The 22315-nt window shown below is 41.0% G+C and overlaps 1 protein-coding gene across 1 annotated transcript in view; it reads right to left on the bottom strand.

The window, feature by feature from the left end:
* fndc7b (fibronectin type III domain containing 7b) overlaps positions 1 to 22315 on the bottom strand; it is a gene marked incomplete at both ends in the record, with an annotated part of 51565 nt that overhangs the window by 10348 nt on the left and 18902 nt on the right. Inside the window, 12 exon segments of the mRNA XM_084066153.1 lie at positions 1296 to 1538; positions 2709 to 2888; positions 3549 to 3659; positions 4576 to 4714; positions 5232 to 5383; positions 7078 to 7178; positions 7616 to 7665; positions 7976 to 8234; positions 8474 to 8600; positions 9574 to 9668; positions 10112 to 10276; positions 21908 to 22045. Of these exon segments, the coding sequence (XP_083922279.1) occupies positions 1296 to 1538; positions 2709 to 2888; positions 3549 to 3659; positions 4576 to 4714; positions 5232 to 5383; positions 7078 to 7178; positions 7616 to 7665; positions 7976 to 8234; positions 8474 to 8600; positions 9574 to 9668; positions 10112 to 10276; positions 21908 to 22045 (1760 nt within the window).

The raw sequence follows: 22315 nt of genomic DNA, 5'->3' as shown, positions 1-22315 counted from the left end.
CAGCTGTTCCAATTCCAAACATGCAAACATGACCCGCTTTAATTACTTCAGTCTATTTTAGTAGCTTAATGACTAGCATTACAATTCTATTGTCTTTTTTAAAGATATTTTTTGGGGCTTCTACGCCTTTATTTGGACAGGACAGTAGGCTGACAAGAAATGGGAGAGAGATGGGGGGAGACATACAGCAAAGGTCGTCGGGAACAGGAGTCGAACACGCTGTCATGCTGGATTACCAGCGTACATGGACCGCTAGGCCAGTGGACGCCCCTCTATTGTCTTTTTTATGTCCAATGTATTTGTATTTAAGTTCATAAAGTTAACATAAGTATAACTAAATGCATTTGAAATAAAAAAAAATGTAACTTTTCAGGATTCTAATTCAAAAAGGGAAAAAAAGAAATCTGGATTCCAATTAAAAAATAGCAGATTTACAAGCTCAAAACACGTCCCAGTGCGACGCGTTTTGAGCTTGTAGATGTTTGCTACTTTTGGGTGACACAGAATGGCGAAGTACGGCATGAATTTACGGAAAAAGTTAAAATACGGAGATAAGACGCCATGTCTGCCCGACGGTATAAGCAATGTGTCCCCCTGGAGTGAGTGTGGAAATATAGTGGCCCTCTCCATCATCAAAGTTGCCCACCCCTGCCATAAGGGAATCTATACAGTAGCTGCTAGCAGCCTACAATAAGAGACGATAAGTTACACAGCACCTCGTTCTTTTCTCTCCCGATCAGCCCTGAGTATGGGTCTTCTCGAATCCACTCCATACGATACATACACATAGTCAGCGGCGTGCACAGACATTTTGAGGGGCAGGTGCTCAAGTAAATTATACTTTTTTTTGTTTACTTGGTATGCTCTTTTTTCCCTCTACACCTATACCTCTTTACCAAAAATAGCCGATCTACAAGCCCACAACGCCTCGCAGCGCGAGGCGTTGTGGGCTTGTAGATTTGCTATTTTTGGCTAAAGTTCTCCTCAGAAAAGGGATGCTAGGTTTCGAGTGGTTATGGTAAAAAGAAAAATCATATCACATAAAGATTTGGCGGACCCCCTGTAGTAACTCTGAGGACCCCCTAGGGGTCCCGGACCCCCTGTTGAAGACCCCTGCTGTAAATTGAAAAAAACAAAAAACTTTTTTTTCCTATTTTTCAAAAGGGCACTTCTGGTCAAGAGGGCAAAGGGCAGGTGCAAAGGGCAGTCCCTGCACATAGTGACAAACAAACCCGGGACCTCTATAGGTAATAGAATCTGAACCAGCCCGGACGGACGGCTGATCGGCTACGTACCGCGTCGTGGCAGGTGGAGAAGACTTCGCCCTGGAGGAGCCTGCATTGTTTCTGTGCCCAGGACAACCGGCGCGGGTTGGTGGAGCACGGGCGCCCGTCTGCCCGTCTGGCGTCCGGACAGCTGCCGGACCGCTTCCAGCTGTTTCCGAACACCACGGGGCTCACCACCACCGCCTGACTCCTGGTGGCAAAGTCGTTGTTGCCGTTGCCGTCGTAGTTCCCACACAGACCGCACAGATGACCCTGCGTATAGGGGGAAGAAACGGAACAAATTTAATGTCATTTGGACTGAATGATCAGAACCCTAACCTGGCTTAAAGAAAATAATTTGTCGTTGTTGGGTGGAAACCTTGGATTTATAAAACTGTTACTTTTTCAGGAAGTACAAAAAGGGGTTCTAACTTCTGCCCATTATGGTCCGAGAGCCCATTTTTCAGCCCATCAGTCCGTAAAAGTGTTAAAGGGATATTTCACATTTTCAAACATGTTTACATCATTTTAACGTCTGACCAGGCTTTTGTGAGCACCCCAGGCAGTTTTTACGTTGCTTGGTTCAATATCTAGATATTTTATATTCAGACGCACCCCCTTCCTATATGATATATGTATCTTCAAACTCCATTTTAACCATGATAAATGCATTGGAAACAAAGGGGGGCGTGTTTTTTTTTTTTTATCCCACTATTTTTGTAACCCTGGGCGCTACACCAGCCCTACACCAGCGCTACTCCAGCCCCCCCACAGCCCAGGGAGGCCAGGGCCGAGCTCATGCCTCCTTCAATGCATGAGAGCCAACTGACTTTCTTGTCACCTGACAGGGGGGAGTTTCCCCGGTAGGACGTAGCGCGTGGAAGGAACACGTTATTCCAACCAGTTCCCTTCGCCTCCATCAGGCGCCCCGGCTGTCGTGGGGGAGGAGGTAGGGGGCCGTGTTTTTTCAATTACTTTTTTTTTTTCTGAATTCATTTTTTTTTTATATAAAATCAAATAAATGAAAATACTAATTGAAAAAATACGGCCCACTCATGCATCCCTCAAGGACAATATTAGTCACCAGAACCAAAGACGGGTGTTGTCGATGAATCCATCACGGTTAAAATAGAGTTTGAAGTTACAATGGGTTTGTATAAGAAGGGGGCGTGTCAGATAAAATGAATACCAAATATCTAAATACTGAATCAAGCAACTTAAGAACTGTCTGGGGTGCTCACAAAAGCCTTAGTAGACGATAAAACGAACCCAAACATGTAAATATCCCTTTAAGTTAGTTTTAGACTTAGATTGGCCTCCATTATAACCCGGTTTACAGTTCTCTAATTCAGTGGTTCTCAAAGTGAGGTCAAAGTAGACGGTTACTGTACTGACTATAGGCGGTTACTGTACCTTATGCTGACTACAAGGTGGTTAATGTACCGCATATTTTGGAGTGATCTTGATGAAGATGCTTGTCTTCTTGTCCCAAATGAGGATGAGTCCGTTGTCGGCCTCCACCACCAGGTAGATTCCTACAGAACTGAAGTGGAACGGGACCGTCTTGTTCCCTCCGCTGTGGACCAGCTGGTAGCTGCCGTCGCTTAGCTGCAACTCTGAGTCCTAATAAGGACACAAATACATGCAATGGGTGACTCTGTTTCTGCTGTTTTCTTAATTTTATTTTTAGTGTTAAATTTAATTTATTTTCACACAGCCTCATGGCAGCACGTTTTTCACACACCGGTATATGATACTAATGTTTCTAAAAGAACATGTACACAGGACGGGTCCATTTGGTTCCATTTGTACACTCTCAGAGTTAAATACACACTGATGAGTTTACAGTGTAGATTCATGATTGGGATCCCAGAGATAAGAACAAAAATATATAGGCCTATCAAATGGGGGTCCATTGCCTAATGCACATCAAACTGGGTGTATAAGGGAGAAAGAGAATCACTGATGTACAGTGATAGTATCAGCCTTCCTTTGTTTCCCATTCATATCCCAGTCATATTCATATTTAATTTTATACATGACAATTGCACATGTTATTATATTGATTCTCTTTATATATTTATATATATATATATATATATATATATATATATATATATATATATATATATATATATATATATATACATATATACATATATATATACATATATATATATATATATATATATATATATATATATATATATATATATATATATATATATATATATATATATATATATATATATATTACTTTTTAAGATAAAGGTGTAATTTTACCCAGAGGAAGATCTTGATGGCCCTGGAGCAGGTGGTTCCTGTGGTTCCACAGGGAACGTCCTCAGTGATCACTCTGAAGCTGCCATTGGCTTGCTGAGTGCCACAGTAGTCCTGAAGAAGATCGGAGGTCAATAGAGAACATTAGGGAACATTAGAGGACATTGGAGAACATTAGAGAACAATAAAGAACAATAAAGAACAATAGAGAACATTAGAGGACATCAAAGAACAATAGAGAACATTAGAGAACATTAGATGACATAAGCGGACATTAGAGGACATAAGGCCACAGTTTTTCGGATTCTAAAAAACGGGAGTGACGCACCTGTCACTCACTTTCAGGACCCTCCCCGTAGCCCGCACCGCCTTCTGCCTTGAGCACCATGGTGCTTCCTGAGTCTTGGAACGGTCCGCCTTCGACTCACCCGATTGGACAGGGGGGGAAAATCAGCTCCTGCCTCCAGCAGTTTTATGCTTCAAATGGACAAGTCGTGTAAACGCACGGTCTGCACGACAGGCGGAAAGATCCGCTCTTGCGTGAATCCACGCATTTACATTGACAAAGCATTGGCAGATTCTGCCCCAGAGGTAAAATTAAAGTGCGGTGGGAGCGCGCCCTAAGGGCCCTAAGGGCGCGCTCCCACCGCACCTGTCCCACCGCACCTGTCCCACCGTGCCTGTCCCACCGCGCCTGTTGCGCAGACCGTGCGTTTATCCGCTCTACATGACTTGTCCATTTGAAGCATAAAACTGCTGGAGGCAGGAGCTGATTTCCCCCCTCTGTCCAATCGGGTGAGTTGAAGGCGGACCGTCCCAAGACTCAGGAAGCAACATGGTGCTCAAGGCAGAAGGCGGTGCGGGCTACGGGGAGGGTCCTGAAAGTGAGTGACAGGCGCGTCACTCCCGTTTTTTAGAATCCGCTGGCTGCAAAAAACTGTGGCCGCACACAACCTGCGTTTAACGCTAGCCGACCATGTTTTGGTGGGAGCGCGCCCTTATTCCCACTTGTGTTAGAGTATATTCCCACCTGTGTTAGAGAGTATTCACAGCTGCCTGCAAAGTTGAAGCGTTTCCCGTCAAACGTGATGTAGTGTCCGTCGCCGTAGACCGAGCACGTTCCATAACACCGGTCGCTGGAACACTGCCAACTGTGGTCCTTACAGGTACTATGCATGGAGGAAGAAGATAATAATAATAATAATTGCAAAGTAATGAGAAATTAATGTTAGATTCCCAATAAAGGTATATGACATTCTTGATTGCACGTTTAAACAATTAAATATGTTGCCACAGGTCTAGCTAGTTAAAGGGGTTGTAAGTGATTGTTGTTGTTAAATTAAGTGTTAAATAGCTCCATATTCCCATATTAATGATTGCTACAGTATAGTGTGTTTGTTCAGTAACAGGGGTCTCCCTTTCTCTTCATCTCTCTAGTATGCAGAAAACACATTTTCAGGTCAGGATACCAATTTCACCCAAGCAGGAGAGAAAACTCATACAGGATGCAGGATTTCTACCATGCTTTTCTTTGGTAAGATTATTTACTATTAAGAGTAAATAAAAAAACTTGGAAAATATGAAAAATGTGTAATAACTTTGACAAATCTTGAATGGGGTGCCTGGCACAAAATATCTTCAGTTGGGAGTCTGAGTTTGAGAACCCCTGCTGTGTCTCTATCTTACCAGGTGTTACAGTCCACCTTGATACTGGCTCCAGGCTGATAGAGGGCGCCGTTGTGAATGCACGGACACACGTCTGGCTTGACGCAACCTCCTTTACCGTCCGACACCAACCCAGATGGACAAACACACCCAGACACACACTCTGTGCTCACCTGAGGGTTAAAATAGAACCCTGAGCGTTAAAATAATACAACCTCTGAATGAATAGATCTGTATAATAATTAATAGTTATCAACTTGTACGGTTTGTCAATTGGCAATGGTAAAATACATTTTGGTGACACTTTCTATGAAGCCCATGGCTATAATGCATTATAAACATACTTATAAAGTAATATAATCTGCCTAGAACTCTATAGTTATAAGCACTCATACATACTCACAATGCTTTAAAACAATAACATATTGCGGGCCTTATTTGAAAAGCGGAACTTTATGGCATGGTGCATGGTTTTCAGTTGCGCCTTGGGGATGTGTCTACACCAATTTTACTATCAGACGCATTATGGTGGGTGCAATTTGTTAGTGCCTGGCACAACACGCCCTGAATTAGTCATGGGTGTGTTTTCGGCATTACATTAATTAAACCAATTAGATTGTCGGCTGCCATCACCTATGTATAATTATGCGCATTCCTATTTAGGTGGTAGTGGAGACAAAGCCAATGTCCTTGTGCATGAAGTGAAAGCAAGCAAGCTTCAAATCTCAGCATCACTTATGTGATATAATGGGTTACATGGCGGCTTTCCGACATGTCGCCTTTCCGACGTTAACGAACCCTATACCTAACCCTCACCCTAACCCTAACCGCACGCGGAAGCCACTAGTCGGAGTGGCGAGATGTCGGCATGGAAGACGGTTACCGATATAATGATGTAGGGAAAACAGAATCTCTCTTCTCACCCAAACGTCACATTGAAACGAGAGGTGTCCAAACAGTGCATGGCTGTTACTGTGGTCAGAATCACTATGGCCTGAAAAATCAACTTTATATTCACATGCTCGTTCTCACTTAGGTTATTATATTAAAGCATGCCAATGACATTGCGTTTCATGCACCCTCAGAACTCCAAATGGATGACGATGATGATGAAAGCTACAGAGACAGATAAAGAATGGCACAATGACCGATTCATGACACTCCCTAAATAACAAGGAATCATCTGTGCTGTCACTGCGCCAGTGATAAGACAAGCCGCCGCCGCATGGTTATTATTTGGTGTCTACTGTCTAGTAAGGCTGCATGATATATCGAAAATGTACTGTTGTATATTAGACCTTATTGCTTACATTTTATGAACATTACACCAATCATTTTTACCAGATTTCTCCAATAATTTAACATTTAGTTACAATCAAATTAGTCTTAAATTCAGCACGATCTAATACCTCACTCACGGCTCAGTCAACTGTAGCCTCTCATGAAACCGACTTCTACTTCACTCCAAAACCAAAAGGACAATTTTATTTTCCATCCTGAATGGCAGCAGGCCTAATATCATTATCGCAAATTATGTGCAATAATGCATTTGAAAGTCAAAGTTCAGAGGCATTATATTGCATTTTGTTAGGCTAGGTATTTGTTTAAATGTATTGAATTAATATGTCTTTAGTTTGCAAAAATGTACCTGAAGCATTATGTACTGCATTTCTTTTTAAATTTATCGCGAGACATATCGTTATCGAGGTAATCAACAACGTGCGTGCATGCATGCTCGTGTGCGTGCGTGTGTGTGTGTGTGTGTGTGTGTGTGTGTGTGTGTGTGTGTGTGTGTGTGTGTGTGTGTGTGTGTGTGTGTGTGTGTGTGTGTGTGTGTGCGTGTGTGTGTGTGTGTGTGTGTACATACACAGTCCACGTCCAGAGTTTGGCAGCTCCTCTGACATTCAGAACCTTTGGCTCCGGGTCCCGCTCTGGAACAGTTGTAGAACACCATAGGATGGCTGCAGGCTGCAAGGGTCCAAAAATACACCTGCTATTATTCAGGGGAGAGCTGGTTGCAGCTGATCACAAATCGCTTTTCGCTGTTATACCGTTGTTTAGTACAGTGATTGAGTTTTCCGTGTGGGGGGGGGGGGGGGGGGCTGGGGGGTTACTATAATTTTTATGTTATAGGATTTATAAAAGTAAAAATGTCTCTGCTTTCTGTTGTTTTTTGCAAAAACAAGACACATTCAATTGACCATAGCTATGGAATGAATTACAGCGACTGGCCAATTGCCCCCCCCCCCAATTCTACGAGATCCCTGTGCGTGTAATGAGGAAAACGATCTCTGTGAGGACGGCGATCACGGAAAATATTCCAGGATTTTTCAAAGGTTATTTAAATCGCTCGTTTTCGCTGGCAGTGGCGTGACACTTTTCTGATTTGTAAACATTAAACTTACATGAGTTGTCTGGCTCTCCAAGGCAGCTGAGATGTCCCATCTTACAGGTGCTGAACAAATACATAATTATGAATTACAATGCATGCATTACATAAACTCTATATATACAATGCATGCATTACATAAACTCTATCTATACTGTATATACAATGCATGCATATGTCTTAAACCTGTGTGCAGCAGATTCCTAATAACACTCACCGTAAAGGTAAAGGAATATCATATGGTGAGTGGTGGCCTACCATAGATATATACATGTAGATACCATCGGCCTAGTAATACACGTAGATTATTTTTTCAGATAAAACATTTCCTCCCGTTATTTCTCTTTGCCCCGCCCCCTGAATATAACAGCCGTACCACATGATGCCGTCCTTGTTGATGACGACTTCACCAGGGGGCAGCTTTAAGCCCTTGTCATAACAGGGGCAGTCGGCGGGGGGCACACACTCCCCGGAGTCGTCCAGGTACGTCCCGTCGGGGCAGACACATCCGTCCATGGGGGAGAAGGTGACGGAGCAGGTGGGGTCAGACTGGGCCAGGCAGCGGCATGTCCGCCTGGCGGAGGGGATGTTGTAGCTGTAGACCATGGTGCTGGGGCAGGACTTCATGTACTTACCTGAGAAGAGGATAATATGGCAAGATCAGTGGTGTAAAGCGGTGGTCCCCAAACCTTTTTGCTCCAGACCCAAATTGAGAAATGTCATGTCTCCCCGGGACCCAAACTAGTGAAAATAGCAGATCTATACAAGCTCACAACGTGTCGCGATGTTGAAAACTTCAGTTACTTTACAGTTACTTTGGATTATTGTTACAATACATATACATTACTTCCGTTTACTTCAGACCTATACTCACCACAGACAGAGTTTCTCCAGCCGCTGAGCTGGATACCAGCAGCAGAGCAGGCGTGAACGTAGGAGGACATGACAGCACACATGCAGTCCTCACTCTTCTCGCAGTTACACGTGTCATACATGCAGTTCTGTTAACATAAACAACACAGTTAAAAGTGTCATACATGCAGTTCTGTTAACATAAACAACACAGTTAAACGTGTCATACATGCAGTTCTGTTAACATAAACAACACAGCTACACGTGTCATACATGCAGTTCTGTTAACATAAACAACACAGTTACACGTGTTGATGCTGCTGCTCTCACCACTGCTGTCTTGCTAAAAACCCTCCACCACCCCAGCTACCACCTGTTGTTTTGATCTGCTGTTTATGTCCGTTGGAGTCCCTATGGTTGGGAGATGCGCTTTATCGGAGTATCTAAAAGCAGATCCAATTCATCGCCAATATCTTATCCTTCATGAGTTATCCTTTATCCATTCATGAGTTGTCCTGACAGAACTGGTGGTAAACAAACTGACACTGTGGGAGCCAACCCAGGGTGCAGCCAGGAAAGGAAAGAGTAACACCACCTACATAGATACACTGTGCCGGATCTTACAACACTGCAGAGCTCAAGACCCTGATGCTAGACAGGAGGGTGTGGAGGGCTGCAATAGGTTCTATGCACAGCAGCCATATTGTAAAGAAATTGGCTCTCCTTACTTCATTCACAGGTGATACCAATTATACCAATTAAGGCTCTGTTCCATTTTTGTGTATCACAGTGGCTCTCAAACTTTATACTTGAGGACCCCCATAACTCTGAGAAGAACCATGAGGGTCCCTGGACCACACTTTGGGACCCACTGGTGTTTCCACTTTCCAGTGAGCCAACATGCACAATATCAGCACCCTGACTCTGTTTGACCAGAATGGAACAGAGCCTTCATTAGTATCATTGGTAACACCTGTGAGGGCGGTAAGGAAGCGGCCCAATTTCTTTCCAATATGGCTGCTGTGCATAAAGCCTATTCAGGAGTCCTGAGTTGGTGTTAGCTATAGACTATGAGAGTACTCTCAGCATCGTCGCATGGCATCACATTGTGCTGGGACTTACGTCTTTATAGGTGTCAGGACTGATCTCGGAGTGACACGGAGCAAACACCCCCTGCTGGTCGGTCAGCAGAGCGCACCGGGGCTGTGCATACTTCTCTGTAACAACACACAAACAATTAGTTCATTCATCAAACAATAATTAGTTTAGTACAGTAGATGTTCTGTAAGGAAATGTAAAATGTACATACCTACATCATTTACATATCTCTATTTAATAGACACTATTAATTGCATTGGAATTATGAATTAATTAATTACATTGCATATCTGCTGTCTTGACATCACTTCTATGTCAAGAAAACCTATTTCATGACTATGAATTATTCAATGAATTAGAATGCTGGTGCTTACAATAAAGTGAGTTGATATAAACAGTGACTGAAAGATTTTTAGCAGTGGAGTGGAGAACATATATTGATTGAAAAATAATAATTTATTTATTCACAGTAACATTAATCAGTATTAAATGATGCATTTGTAACTCTGATAGTGTACAAATGACATGGTATTGTGTACGCAGAGATCATGATATCATTTACCTTTTTCCAGGCTCAGACTGCAGGGATTGTCAAAGTGTGTTATTACGTCAGCACATTTGGCGAGGGTCTTCCAGCTGTTGACGAAGCCCACGGCCGTGCCCTCCGTGACTCCGCCCAGGGTCATGAAGTCATCGCCCTGGTTAGAGTTGAAATTCCCACATAGACCTAAAACAAAAAACAAAACAAAAACACTTTAATTAAAGCCATTATCATGATCTAGTTATCACCCTGGTTACTGGTGAAGTTCCCACACCTGCCTAAAAACCACCCGATCTACTATGAATCACCCCATTCAATGGAAAGGAATTGCTCCAAATGTTCCCATTCTATGGGGTGGAATTGTACAATCTCTGCAACCCCGCTCACCCAGGTTACCGAAATTACTCCTAAAACCCCATTTAATGGAAAGTCTTCTCCATTGGCTGTTCTCTCGGACACCCCGCCCACCTCTTTCAGACTCGGGTTACAAAAATTACTGCAGAAGTCCCATTTAATGGTATTGAGAGGTTGCCATGGCAACATGGGCTAATATTGCGGTGGTTTTAAATGCATTTTGATTATATAACATTTATATTGTCACATTTATAATTTCTTTTTTATTTTCCCGTCCTTCAGTGAATTTATATGATTTTTTTTTTATAATGTATTTATTTATTCATTCTTTAATTTATTTTTTGCTGACCGAAATTGCGTTGCCATTGTGTTTAATTATTAATTATTTAATGATATTGATAATGTAATTTGGGCCATCGTGTTTATTCATTATTAAATGATAAAAATCAGTTTATTTGTTAAGTTTGGTAAGGGAGGGGTGTGGTGGATTGCTCCATTTACAACGCTAACATAAACGATCAGATTTCAAATATGAAGTGCTTAACTAAAGGCCACGGATGTTACAATTGTGTACGTTCCAGCTTGAGTACCCATATCTTCCGTATTGTTCAATAAAAAGCCTTTTAATCCGATCGACGGCCATTTTCTCCGTCTTTTCATCAGCTTTCAACTATGCGATCCTATCGGTTGGGAGGTGTATTGCACATTATAACTCTATGCGAAAATGGCCGACGATCGGATTAAAATGCTTTTTATCCAACAATACGGAAGATATGGGTACTCATGCTGAAACGTCGGCATGTATAACATCCTGGGCATTTAGGTAAGCACTTCATATTTGAAATCTGTACGTTTGTGTAGACGTTACAGTTGTAAATTGAGCAATTCATCACACCAGGTTGAAGAATGTCCATGACCGTCATCTTTCAGGCCTACCGCTGATAACCATTAGCACATTGTCTCAAAGTGGGGTCCGGGGACCCCCAGGGGTACTTGAGGGGGTTCCAGGGGGTCCCCAGCTAAATGATGGACAGGGACCAAATGGACCCTTATGGGTCTGTAACTCTGAGAGTGTACAAATGTAACCAAATGGACCCTAACAGGTCCATTTGGTTCCATTTGTACACTCTCAGAGTTAAATGAACATTGATTTTACAATATGAAAGTGGGTCCCAGAGACCTACATGCCATTAAATGGGGGTCCGTAGCCTAATGCATGTCAAACTGGGGGTCCTTGAAATTAAAATGGTTGAAATCACTGCTAGAGAGCCGTAAAAATCTTCTCTTATGGGGGTCCCTGGCTTATCATTTCAAATGGGGGTCCGCGGTCTAATAAGTGTCTATTTGGGGGTCCTTGGCACGAAAAAGTTTGAGAACCATTGCATTAGCACATGAAGTCAATTCATTGTTTAATTTCAAATAAGTTTAATTTCACTTATACCACTTCATTCTGTTGATGTTTCTATTTTACTGCTACAGCAATTCATCACAAGGCTTTTTCTTTACTATTTAGCATAAATATAGTCCTGGTTATTTCTCCCTAACGCCCTAAAAAGTCCAAACGGGACTATGTGGTTTGCGCATGTGCAAAGGAACGTTCAACATGGTGTGGTGGGTGTGGTGGGGATTGCTCCATTTACAACGCTAACGTCCAGGTCATAAACGATCAGATTTCAAATATGAAGTGCTTAACTAAAGGCCATGGATGTTAAAATGGTGTACGTTCCAGCTTGAGTACCCATATCTTCAGTGTTGTTCAATAAAAAGCCTTTTAATCCGATCGACGGCCATTTTCTCCGTCTTTTCATCAGCTTTCAACTATGCGATCCTATCGGTTGGGAGGTGTATTGCACATTATAACTCTATACGAAAATGGCAGCCAATCGGATTAAAATGCTTTTTATTGAACAACACGGAATATACGGGTATTTTTGAGGGATCGTACATAATTGTAACGTCCGTGGCCATGGGGTAAGCACTTTATAGTTGAAATCTAGACGTTTATGTAGATGTACGGGCCGTAAATGGAAAAAGTGCAAACATCAGGTTGAAGTGTCATGATATGAAACCTATCTATCTATCTATCTACATTGGACTGACACAACGTGAGCTAAGAGACGTGGTTTAAATGCAACATAACACACATCACCACCCAAACAAACCTGGAAATATTCTGTGCATTTTCATATTTTGTTGATCATTTTTCGATAAGTGTTTGTTGAGAACGAGAGATTTGTTTAACTTTTCCAACCCCGTGACGTCACGTCAGATTACTTCCGCATTCCGCGTGTTCGTACTCATGTCTCTGTCAGTGTCAATAAAGATCTGACAAAACAAATGTTTTATGATCTATCTAAACGTTCAAATGTTTTAAAAAGGTGCTGACCCTATGGCCACGGATGTTACAATTATGTGCGGGCCCTTAAAAGTACCCGTGTCTTCCGTATTGTTTAATAAAAAGCATTTTAATCTGATTGGTGGCCATTTTATCAGAGAGTTGTAATGTTGCGTGAGTGCAGTACACCTTTCAACCCATAGGGTCAGGTGAAAACATATGGAGAAAATGGCCAGCAATTGGATTAAAAGGCTTTTTATTGAACATTACAAAAGATAGAGGTACTTTTGAGAACCCATACATGATTTTAACATCTGTGGCCATGAGTTAATAATTTTATATTTAAAGTGTGAAGATTTATGTTGATGTACAGGCTGTAAATGCAGAAGTGCAAACACCAGGTTAAAGTTTCGCCATGACTGCCATAATGTATTATGGTTTCCAAGTGCTATACTGCCACCGGACATAGACATTAAAACATTAAAACAGATCAAATAATTGCTGTTTGTGGTTCTATAGGGCGTTGGTGTAAAGTAACTAAGTACATTTACTCAAGTACTGTACTTAAGTACAATTTTGAGGTATTTTTACTTTACTGGAGTATTTCCCAATTCTCAGTACTTTAAACGAAATGATGCAACGCTGATATCGCTTTTGTAATGCATTTTATAATATTTAAGGCACCCCGTGTGTATTGTATTCCAATAATAATAATAATAATAATAAGGGTAATAATAATCATAATAATAATAATGTAATTATAGAGCAGTAACACACTGAAATAATAAGGGTAATAATAATAATAATAAGGGTAATAATTGAATGTAGAGCAGTAACACACTGGAATAATAATGTAATGTATAGAGCAGTAACACACTGGAATAATAATAATAATAATAATAATAATAAGGGTAATAATAATAATAAGGGTAATGGAGGGCAGCAGTGAGCCATTTGTTGAGATCTAATAGGCCCATCCACATGTTTTACAGATCTAATTAGCCCATCTACATGTTTTACAGTTCTAATTGCTCCATCCACATGTTTTACAGATCTAATTGCTCCATCCACATGTTTTACAGATCTAATTGCTCCATCCACATGTTTTACAGATTTAATTGGCCCATCCACATGTTTTACATATCTAATTATCCCATCCACATGTTCTACAGATCTAATAGGCCCATCCACATGTTTTACAGATCTAATTGCTCCATCCACATGTTTTACAGATTTAATTGGCCCATCCACATGTTGTACATGTCTAATTAGCCCATCCACATATTTTACATATCTATTTAGCCCATCCACATGTTCTACAGATCTAATAGGCCCATCCACATGTTTTACATATCTAATTAGCCCATCCACATGTTTTACAGATCTAATTTCTCCATCCACATGTTCTACAGATCTAATTTCTCCATCCACATGTTCTACAGATCTAATAGGCCCATCCGCATGTTTTACAGATCTAATTGCTCCATCTACATGTTTTACAGATTTAATTGGCCCATCCATGTTTTACACATCTAATTAGCCCATCCACATGTTTTACATATCCAACTAGCCCATCCACATGTTTTACAGATCTAATAGGCCTATCCACATGTTTTACAGATCTAATTGCTCCATCCACATGTTTTACAGATCTAATAGGCCCATCCACATGTTTTACAGATCTAATTAGCCCATCCACGTGTTTTACAGATCTACTGTGATTAGTTCATGTGTACACAGACATCTATAGGTGCGACTGCAGTAAGCCACTTACTGTAGTTAGTTCATGTGTACACAGTGGTTACTCCCTATGGTCTGAGTATCTACAGGGCTGACAAGTAAAGTCTAATAGAGAGTATTAGAGTCTGCTAAAGCCTAGTACACTCTAGTCTAGCCTAGTCCAGCCTGTTCCATGCTAGTATGGCCTATACCACCTTCCCCTAGTCTGTTCTCCCAACAGGCTGGACTATACTAGTTTTGGTGCACTAGGCTGTACTGTACTGTACTGTACTGTACTGTACTAGACTCTACTGGTCTCTAATAGGCTGTTTTAAGCTCTAGTAGGCTTTGCTAGGCTTTGCTGGGCTCTATGAGGCTATAAAAGACAGTACTTTACTGTGGCTCATGCAAAACTATGGCTCGTGAACACAAGCTATGGCCCGTGTACACAGTGGTTACTCCCTATGGTCTGAGTATCTACAGGGCTGATGTAACCCAGGTTTCAAAAGGTTTTCAAAAGGTTTGTGTCACTGCTGTCTGTGTGTCACTGACAGAGTGACACACACAGTCACACACACACTCAGTCTCACTCAATCAATCAGTCACACCAGTGCTTGCAATTGTCAATCATTGCAATCACAGCCACGCCCTAAAGCAGAGACAGTCTGCAATAGCAGAGTGAGGTGCACACCACTCTGAGGCTACTGCAGACTTCCACCCAAACTAATACTCTCTATTATACTTTACTAGTCCCTTGTCAGCCCTGTAGATACTCAGACCATAGGGAGTAACCACTGTGTACACATAGTGGCCAAATTATTCAAGAAGCCCAATAACCCTAATTTTCAGAACCACATGTTTGTGTGTGAGGAAAGTTATATGGACGCGTCCGGGGTGAAGAGCTGATCAATAATACGTTGTCCGATTGTTTCAGCGCCCCCTAGGGGCCGAGATAATAGTGAAAAACTGTTTGAAAGGAGTAAAAACAAAATTGGACACCTGTTTCTGGGTCAGCGCGTCGCCCCGAACGCGCCCATATAACTCTCCTCGCACACGGCCTTACCATACTCCTTAATTGGCTAGGGTCAAATGTCAAGTTATTTCGCGCAATAAAGCGATATATCTCAAAATCGATGCATTTTTAGAATCCACCTTTCGGATATGTTGTACAGCTCGCCAAGGCGCACGCATGGATGTCTTGTTTGTCCCGGTACAACACTCCTAAGTTGACCTCCTACACTTTCAGAAGGCACATAGAGTCTTATATCTTAAGACCATATCAAAGGACAAAGTCAGAAATAGAAGTGTGTCGTAACGGGACAAACAAGACATCCACATGTGCGTCTCAGCCAGCTCTACAACATATCCAAAAAGTGGACCCTAAGTCCTTATCGTATTTGAGATATTGAGCGAGATAGCGAAGCCGTAACCATAGCCAATTAAGGGATAATTAAATCATGATTTGATATTAGGGTTTGATTATTTCAAATTTTAGCATTATTTTACGTGTAGATTTGGAAAAAAAATGTATCGGAGAAATCACAGGCTTGGAACACCCTAAAACCAACCAGGAAGTGGCCTTTTGAGGCACTTCCTGTTGTCCGAGAAAAAAGAAACTTGCATATTTGGAATCAGCGCCATCACATTAGTCTAAAGCCAGAGTCTCGAAGAAAAATACAATTTCTAAAAATGTAACGAGGGTTGACCTTTGCAGTCTTTTCGCTGACCTTTGAGCTTTATCAGTGTCAGAAAAAATCAGGGCCGGTGCCAAAAAATCTGGCTTACTCTCAATATGGATTGAGAGAAGTTTCGGATTTTAAAAAAATATCTGGAGCGATTAGTTACAGATTTTGTGCTCAACAAAATCAGTTTTTTATACAAAAGTCAACGTCCAATCTTTTTGGTGACCGTTTGTATTTCTCAAGGTCCTAGAAAATCGAGACCTATCCCATTCAATTCAGCGTCTTTTTTTGAGTCTGAAAAGGTGTTTTTTAATTTAAAAATAAAATATTTTTAAAAAATGTGAGAAAAGCTAAACTTTGAACTATTTCAAAAATCTATAACTTCTTATTAAACAATTCTAGACTATTGATGTAACCTACCATTCGACTCAATATCATATAAATAAGAGGGTGGAAGGGTCAAAATAAAATAATAATATGTTTGTGAAAAAAGCTTCAAGTGTACTAAACTTTAACGCTTGTTTAAACCACTTTTTAAGGGTCATACAAAATCGAGACCTAGCCCATTCGATTCAGCGTCCTCTTCTGAGTCTGAAAACGTGTTTTTTAATTTAAAAAAAATATTTTTGAAAATTGTGAGAAAAGCTTAACTTTTTTTTCTTCAAAAATCTATAACTTCTTATTGAAGTTATAGATTTTATGATATTGAGTCGAATGGTAGGTTACATCAATAGTCTAGAATTGTTTAATAAGAAGTTATAGATTTTTGAAATAGTTCAAAGTTTAGCTTTTCTCACATTTTTAAAAAATATTTTATTTTTAAATTAAAAAACACCTTTTCAGACTCAAAAAAAGACGCTGAATTGAATGGGATAGGTCTCGATTTTCTAGGACCTTGGGAAATACAAACGGTCACCAAAAAGATTGGACGTTGACTTTTGTATAAAAAACTGATTTTGTTGAGCACAAAATCTGTAACTAATCGCTCCAGATATTTTTTTTAAATCCGAAACTTCTCTCAATCCATATTGAGAGTAAGCCAGATTTTTTGGCACCGGCCCTGATTTTTTCTGACACTGATAAAGCTCAAAGGTCAGCGAAACGACTGCAAAGGTCAACCCTCGTTACATTTTTATAGCCTCATTAAGCTAATCATATGGAGACCCACTGGACATAATTTGGGAATCCCCAGTATGGAAACAACTCTCTCAGGAGAGCAGTGCAAAGACTAGCCATGGTTTGTGTAGAACAAGGTGTCTCTGGGGAGGGGATGGGAGGCTGCCAAGTGGGATGAGACATCTGTGACAAGGCTCAAGCCCCATGCAGGGACTGCTGATGTTCTCTGTAAATCTTTGTGAAATGTGCTGTTTATGGCATTCCAGAGATTTCACCTTATGTGTACCTAATGGCCCAGTAAGAGTATGCAGGGACGAGAGGAAAGTTGGATGGACTGAAATGTCACATCCTGTTCAGCTAATACCTTCATTCACAATTTTGGAGAATAAGTGACTATTTCTTTGTTTTTTTGTTAGATCTTTATTTGCTCAGCATACACCAGGGTTTCCCAAAGTGGGTGCCGTGGCACCCTAGGGTGCCTTGATGCCTGTCCAGGGGTGATGAAGAATAATTTGATAATGTTTGGAATTCACCAACATCACTTCAGTAAGTTTAACCACTTAGATCCACTATATATATCAGCGTTGCATCATTTCGTTTAAAGTACTGAGAATTGGGAAATACTCCAGTAAAGTAAAAATACCTCAAAATTGTACTTAAGTACAGTACTTGAGTAAATGTACTTAGTTACTTTACACCAACGCCCTATAGAACCACAAACAGCAATTATTTGATCTGTTTTAATGTTTTAATGTCTATGTCCGGTGGCAGTATAGCACTTGGAAACCATAATACATTATGGCAGTCATGGCGAAACTTTAACCTGGTGTTTGCACTTCTGCATTTACAGCCTGTACATCAACATAAATCTTCACACTTTAAATATAAAATTATTAACTCATGGCCACAGATGTTAAAATCATGTATGGGTTCTCAAAAGTACCTCTATCTTTTGTAATGTTCAATAAAAAGCCTTTTAATCCAATTGCTGGCCATTTTCTCCATATGTTTTCACCTGACCCTATGGGTTGAAAGGTGTACTGCACTCACGCAACATTACAACTCTCTGATAAAATGGCCACCAATCAGATTAAAATGCTTTTTATTAAACAATACGGAAGACACGGGTACTTTTAAGGGCCCGCACATAATTGTAACATCCGTGGCCATAGGGTCAGCACCTTTTTAAAACATTTGAACGTTTAGATAGATCATAAAACATTTGTTTTGTCAGATCTTTATTGACACTGACAGAGACATGAGTACGAACACGCGGAATGCGGAAGTAATCTGACGTGACGTCACGGGGTTGGAAAAGTTAAACAAATCTCTCGTTCTCAACAAACACTTATCGAAAAATGATCAACAAAATATGAAAATGCACAGAATATTTCCAGGTTTGTTTGGGTGGTGATGTGTGTTATGTTGCATTTAAACCACGTCTCTTAGCTCACGTTGTGTCAGTCCAATGTAGATAGATAGATAGATAGGTTTCATATCATGACACTTCAACCTGATGTTTGCACTTTTTCCATTTACGGCCCGTACATCTACATAAACGTCTAGATTTCAACTATAAAGTGCTTACCCCATGGCCACGGACGTTACAATTATGTACGATCCCTCAAAAATACCCGTATATTCCGTGTTGTTCAATAAAAAGCATTTTAATCCGATTGGCTGCCATTTTCGTATAGAGTTATAATGTGCAATACACCTCCCAACCGATAGGATCGCATAGTTGAAAGCTGATGAAAAGACGGAGAAAATGGCCGTCGATCGGATTAAAAGGCTTTTTATTGAACAACACTGAAGATATGGGTACTCAAGCTGGAACGTACACCATTTTAACATCCATGGCCTTTAGTTAAGCACTTCATATTTGAAATCTGATCGTTTATGACCTGGACGTTAGCGTTGTAAATGGAGCAATCCCCACCACACCCACCACACCATGTTGAACGTTCCTTTGCACATGCGCAAACCACATAGTCCCGTTTGGACTTTTTAGGGCGTTAGGGAGAAATAACCAGGACTATATTTATGCTAAATAGTAAAGAAAAAGCCTTGTGATGAATTGCTGTAGCAGTAAAATAGAAACATCAACAGAATGAAGTGGTATAAGTGAAATTAAACTTATTTGAAATTAAACAATGAATTGACTTCATGTGCTAATGCAATGGTTCTCAAACTTTTTCGTGCCAAGGACCCCCAAATAGACACTTATTAGACCGCGGACCCCCATTTGAAATGATAAGCCAGGGACCCCCATAAGAGAAGATTTTTACGGCTCTCTAGCAGTGATTTCAACCATTTTAATTTCAAGGACCCCCAGTTTGACATGCATTAGGCTACGGACCCCCATTTAATGGCATGTAGGTCTCTGGGACCCACTTTCATATTGTAAAATCAATGTTCATTTAACTCTGAGAGTGTACAAATGGAACCAAATGGACCTGTTAGGGTCCATTTGGTTACATTTGTACACTCTCAGAGTTACAGACCCATAAGGGTCCATTTGGTCCCTGTCCATCATTTAGCTGGGGACCCCCTGGAACCCCCTCAAGTACCCCTGGGGGTCCCCGGACCCCACTTTGAGACAATGTGCTAATGGTTATCAGCGGTAGGCCTGAAAGATGACGGTCATGGACATTCTTCAACCTGGTGTGATGAATTGCTCAATTTACAACTGTAACGTCTACACAAACGTACAGATTTCAAATATGAAGTGCTTACCTAAATGCCCAGGATGTTATACATGCCGACGTTTCAGCATGAGTACCCATATCTTCCGTATTGTTGGATAAAAAGCATTTTAATCCGATCGTCGGCCATTTTCGCATAGAGTTATAATGTGCAATACACCTCCCAACCGATAGGATCGCATAGTTGAAAGCTGATGAAAAGACGGAGAAAATGGCCGTCGATCGGATTAAAAGGCTTTTTATTGAACAATACGGAAGATATGGGTACTCAAGCTGGAACGTACACAATTGTAACATCCGTGGCCTTTAGTTAAGCACTTCATATTTGAAATCTGATCGTTTATGTTAGCGTTGTAAATGGAGCAATCCACCACACCCCTCCCTTACCAAACTTAACAAATAAACTGATTTTTATCATTTAATAATGAATAAACACGATGGCCCAAATTACATTATCAATATCATTAAATAATTAATAATTAAACACAATGGCAACGCAATTTCGGTCAGCAAAAAATAAATTAAAGAATGAATAAATAAATACATTATAAAAAAAAATCATATAAATTCACTGAAGGACGGGAAAATAAAAAAGAAATTATAAATGTGACAATATAAATGTTATATAATCAAAATGCATTTAAAACCACCGCAATATTAGCCCATGTTGCCATGGCAACCTCTCAATACCATTAAATGGGACTTCTGCAGTAATTTTTGTAACCCGAGTCTGAAAGAGGTGGGCGGGGTGTCCGAGAGAACAGCCAATGGAGAAGACTTTCCATTAAATGGGGTTTTAGGAGTAATTTCGGTAACCTGGGTGAGCGGGGTTGCAGAGATTGTACAATTCCACCCCATAGAATGGGAACATTTGGAGCAATTCCTTTCCATTGAATGGGGTGATTCATAGTAGATCGGGTGCAAAAACACAAACACACGCACACGTGCGCACACTCACACGCGCACACACACACACACACACACACACACACACACACACACACACACACACACACACACACACACACACACACACACACACACACACACACACACACAGCACACACACACACACACAGCACACACACACACACACACACACACACACACACACACACACACACACACACACACACACACACACACACACACACACACACACAGGAGGGGCAGGGACACTCAGGGTTCATTGAGGGGGTTCCAAATGGACCCTTAGAGGTCTGTAACACTAAGTAACGGGGGTCCTTGAAATTATGAAGCATAGCATATGAAGCATTGATAAACCTCCAATTTTATTTACAGCAGCAAACACAAGAACAACGTTTCAACTAATGCACTATACTTTAAGCTCCTATTTCTTTCAAAGTTTCAAAAATGTATATATATCATGAAATTGTTTCTACACTCATTTCATCATTAAAATCTTGTCGTGTTTTTACAATTATGTGGGGGCCCGCTTACAATATTGCACAATATGTCGCGATGTGACACGTTGTGAACTTGTAGATCTGTTAGGGAGGGACTAGTGGAGAAGAGATCCAGTAGAACTAAAAGACAAGTCATTTTATGTTTGGTTGCGCTCGGGTGCTGCACTCTGAAAATAGCAGATCTACAAGCTCACAACGCGTCGCGCTGCGGCACGTTATGAGCTTGTAGATCGGCTATTTTCAGCATGCAACCAAGTGAAAAATCAGGCATTACGACGGCATCAAGGCACCGCCAAAATAAAAAATACATCTTAGTCGACTAAATCAACTGTAGATTTAGTCGACTAAAACTAGACAAAAACTAAAACATTCCAGATGACTAAAACATGACTAAAAGCTACATTGGATTTTATTCAAAAGACTATGACTAAATCTAAATCACAGTTTGCTGTCAAAATCAATAATGCCGTAATACGTACCACGGGTGTTGCCCCGGTGCCGGTGGTCTGCAGTGATGTAGAGCTGCATGACGGGCTGGATCTGGACCTGGAGCTGCACACCCAGAGACGTGTGGACCACCAGGTAGAAGGAGGACGCTCTGAACGTGGACACGCCAGCTGCAAGGTGGAGAAAGAAGGAGGGCTCTATTTTTGGCACTGCTAAACCCGCACCCACTGCCCTCTAGCCGCGAATTTAGGCCCATTACCCGTGAATTAGGGATAAGTGAGCTGGCACTGTCGCTAACTAAGCGCTATTTTGCGGCCGCTATACCCGCTATTAATTATGCCTACTCCACTATTTGCGCCTGGAGGTGGTTTTCAAATAATTGTAGTGGAGTAAAAGTACAATATTTGCCTCTGAGATGTAGTGGAGTAGACGTAAAAGTG

The sequence above is a fragment of the Gymnoscopelus microlampas genome (assembly GCF_963454915.1).
Source record: "Gymnoscopelus microlampas genome assembly, chromosome: 9".
Classification (NCBI taxonomy): Eukaryota; Metazoa; Chordata; class Actinopteri; order Myctophiformes; family Myctophidae; genus Gymnoscopelus; species Gymnoscopelus microlampas.
The sequence above is the reverse complement of the archived record's forward strand: the minus strand, read 5'-3'. Positions and strand labels throughout refer to the sequence as shown.